This window comes from Echinops telfairi, unplaced genomic scaffold, assembly GCF_000313985.2.
Source record: "Echinops telfairi isolate 266 unplaced genomic scaffold, ASM31398v2 ScPeMD7_655;HRSCAF=1070, whole genome shotgun sequence".
Classification (NCBI taxonomy): Eukaryota; Metazoa; Chordata; class Mammalia; order Afrosoricida; family Tenrecidae; genus Echinops; species Echinops telfairi.
The window spans coordinates 14,869,780-14,871,515 of record NW_022104553.1 but is presented as its reverse complement, the minus strand read 5'-3'; the positions used below and the strand labels follow the sequence as shown (position 1 = coordinate 14,871,515).

At 59.0% G+C, this 1,736-nt stretch overlaps 1 protein-coding gene across 1 annotated transcript in view; it reads left to right on the top strand.

Moving 5' to 3' along the window:
• Positions 1 to 2: 2 nt before the first annotated feature.
• Positions 3 to 1,736, top strand: part of TRIM28 (tripartite motif containing 28) — a gene marked incomplete at its 5' end in the record, with an annotated part of 5,188 nt that continues 3,454 nt past the window's right edge. The window contains 3 exons of the mRNA XM_045292292.1: positions 3 to 147; positions 303 to 418; positions 617 to 749. Coding sequence (XP_045148227.1) covers positions 3 to 147; positions 303 to 418; positions 617 to 749 — 394 coding nt within the window. The remainder of the gene's footprint in view (positions 148 to 302; positions 419 to 616; positions 750 to 1,736) is intronic.

Genomic DNA, 1,736 nt, shown 5'->3' with positions numbered 1-1,736 from the left:
GCGGCGTGTGCCGAGAGCGCCTGCGGCCCGAGCGGGAGCCGCGCCTGCTGCCCTGCTTACACTCAGCCTGCAGCTCCTGTCTAGGGCCCCCAGCGCCCGCAGCCGCCAACAGCTCCGGTGATGGCGGCGCGGCGGGCGACGGCTCGGGTGAGTGCTCGGAGGGCCGTGCTGGGGGCGCCGGAAGCTGGCCTGGGGGGAGGGGTGGGCGGGGCTGGGCCTGCGCAGGGGTGTTGCGGAGGAGGAAGGGCTGGGACCCTGGGCCGGTGGGCTGCGCTGCTGAGGCGTTCGCATCTCCCTTGCAGTCATGGTGGACTGTCCTGTGTGCAAGCAGCAGTGCTTCTTGAAAGACATCGTGGAGAATTACTTCATGCGTGACAGTGGCGGCAAGGCTGTTACCGATGCCCAGGATGCCAATCAGGTGTGCGTCTAGACCTTGTCATTCTTGCTGGCTCCTGGAGGGGAGAGGGCGGGGGTATCACCAGACCCAGGGGAGTAGCTTGCCCCAGAACCAGGCCTTTTCCACCCCTGTCCCCTACGCCTAGAGAAGGGAAGCACCTTTTTCAGAAGTGGGGCCTGGGGCGGCCCCGCCCCTCTGAGCCTGGCCCTTGCCTCACAGTGCTGTACCAGTTGTGAGGATAACGCGCCGGCCACCAGCTACTGCGTGGAATGCTCAGAGCCCCTGTGTGAGACCTGCGTGGAGGCACACCAGCGAGTGAAGTACACCAAGGACCACACTGTGCGCTCTACAGGTACGGGGCCCTGGAGGGGAGGTGCCCCTGCTTGATGGGCTCTAAGGGCATGATTCTGGTGTTCAGTTTTCACAGGTCCTGGAAGGGCGGGAAGGGAAAAGGCTTGGAGAGGACCACAGTCTCTGGGGTTGTAGGCAGAGAGGAGGGAAAACTGGGAGTCAAGCAGAGAAACTCCTTAGGGCAGAGGTGATTCATTGATGAAATAGGGCCATCCCAGTAGGAATGGCTTGCACAGGTGTGCAAAGCATGAGTGCAATGGGTTTCTGTTTGGAATCTCCTTGAAGCCAGAGCTCCAAGCTGGGACCCCTGGTTGAAATACGGGCTCTCAACAGTCAGTGACAGTGGGTCCTAGAGGCACTGGGGCTGCCTGATTTACGTGTTCTTGAACGAGGTATTTCTGGGAGTATTTGTGCATGTGTGGAAAGGGGCTTGGGACCTATTTTTGTTGGTGCTTATCCGAGAATTCCCAGTGAGAGGCTTTCAGGTGGTATGGTGCTGTTCATATAACCTAGGGAAATTCTATCAGGGAAGAGCACGATGGAAGTGGCGGGGGGTTGGTGAGGACAGGGTTCCTTCCAGAGGGTGCTGGGCTTGGCGATGTGCTGGGTCTGATGGGCATTGGTGGAAGAAGAGAAGGCACTGGGATGGGTTCATTTGGGTGCTTGGGTGTCTGCTATGGGCCCTGGGAGTTTCCCAGAGAGTCTTGATGCTGTGAGACAGCTCACTGTCCTGGTAGGCGGCTGCTAGTGTTCCTGTTCCTTTGGGCCATGGGATTGTAAGTGGCTTTATAACACCTAAGATAGGATGGTTGACCGTGTTGGTCTTGGAAATTGCCACAGTGAGCTTGGTGGTTTTTAGACCCCCTGGTTGCTTGTCCTGCACATGGAGTGGCTAGAAGCTTGTCTAGTGGAGGGACTTGTGGATTCTGGGGGAGCTGGCCTTGAGCGAGGTCACACACCCCCCCCCACCCCCCATTGGCATGGGTTT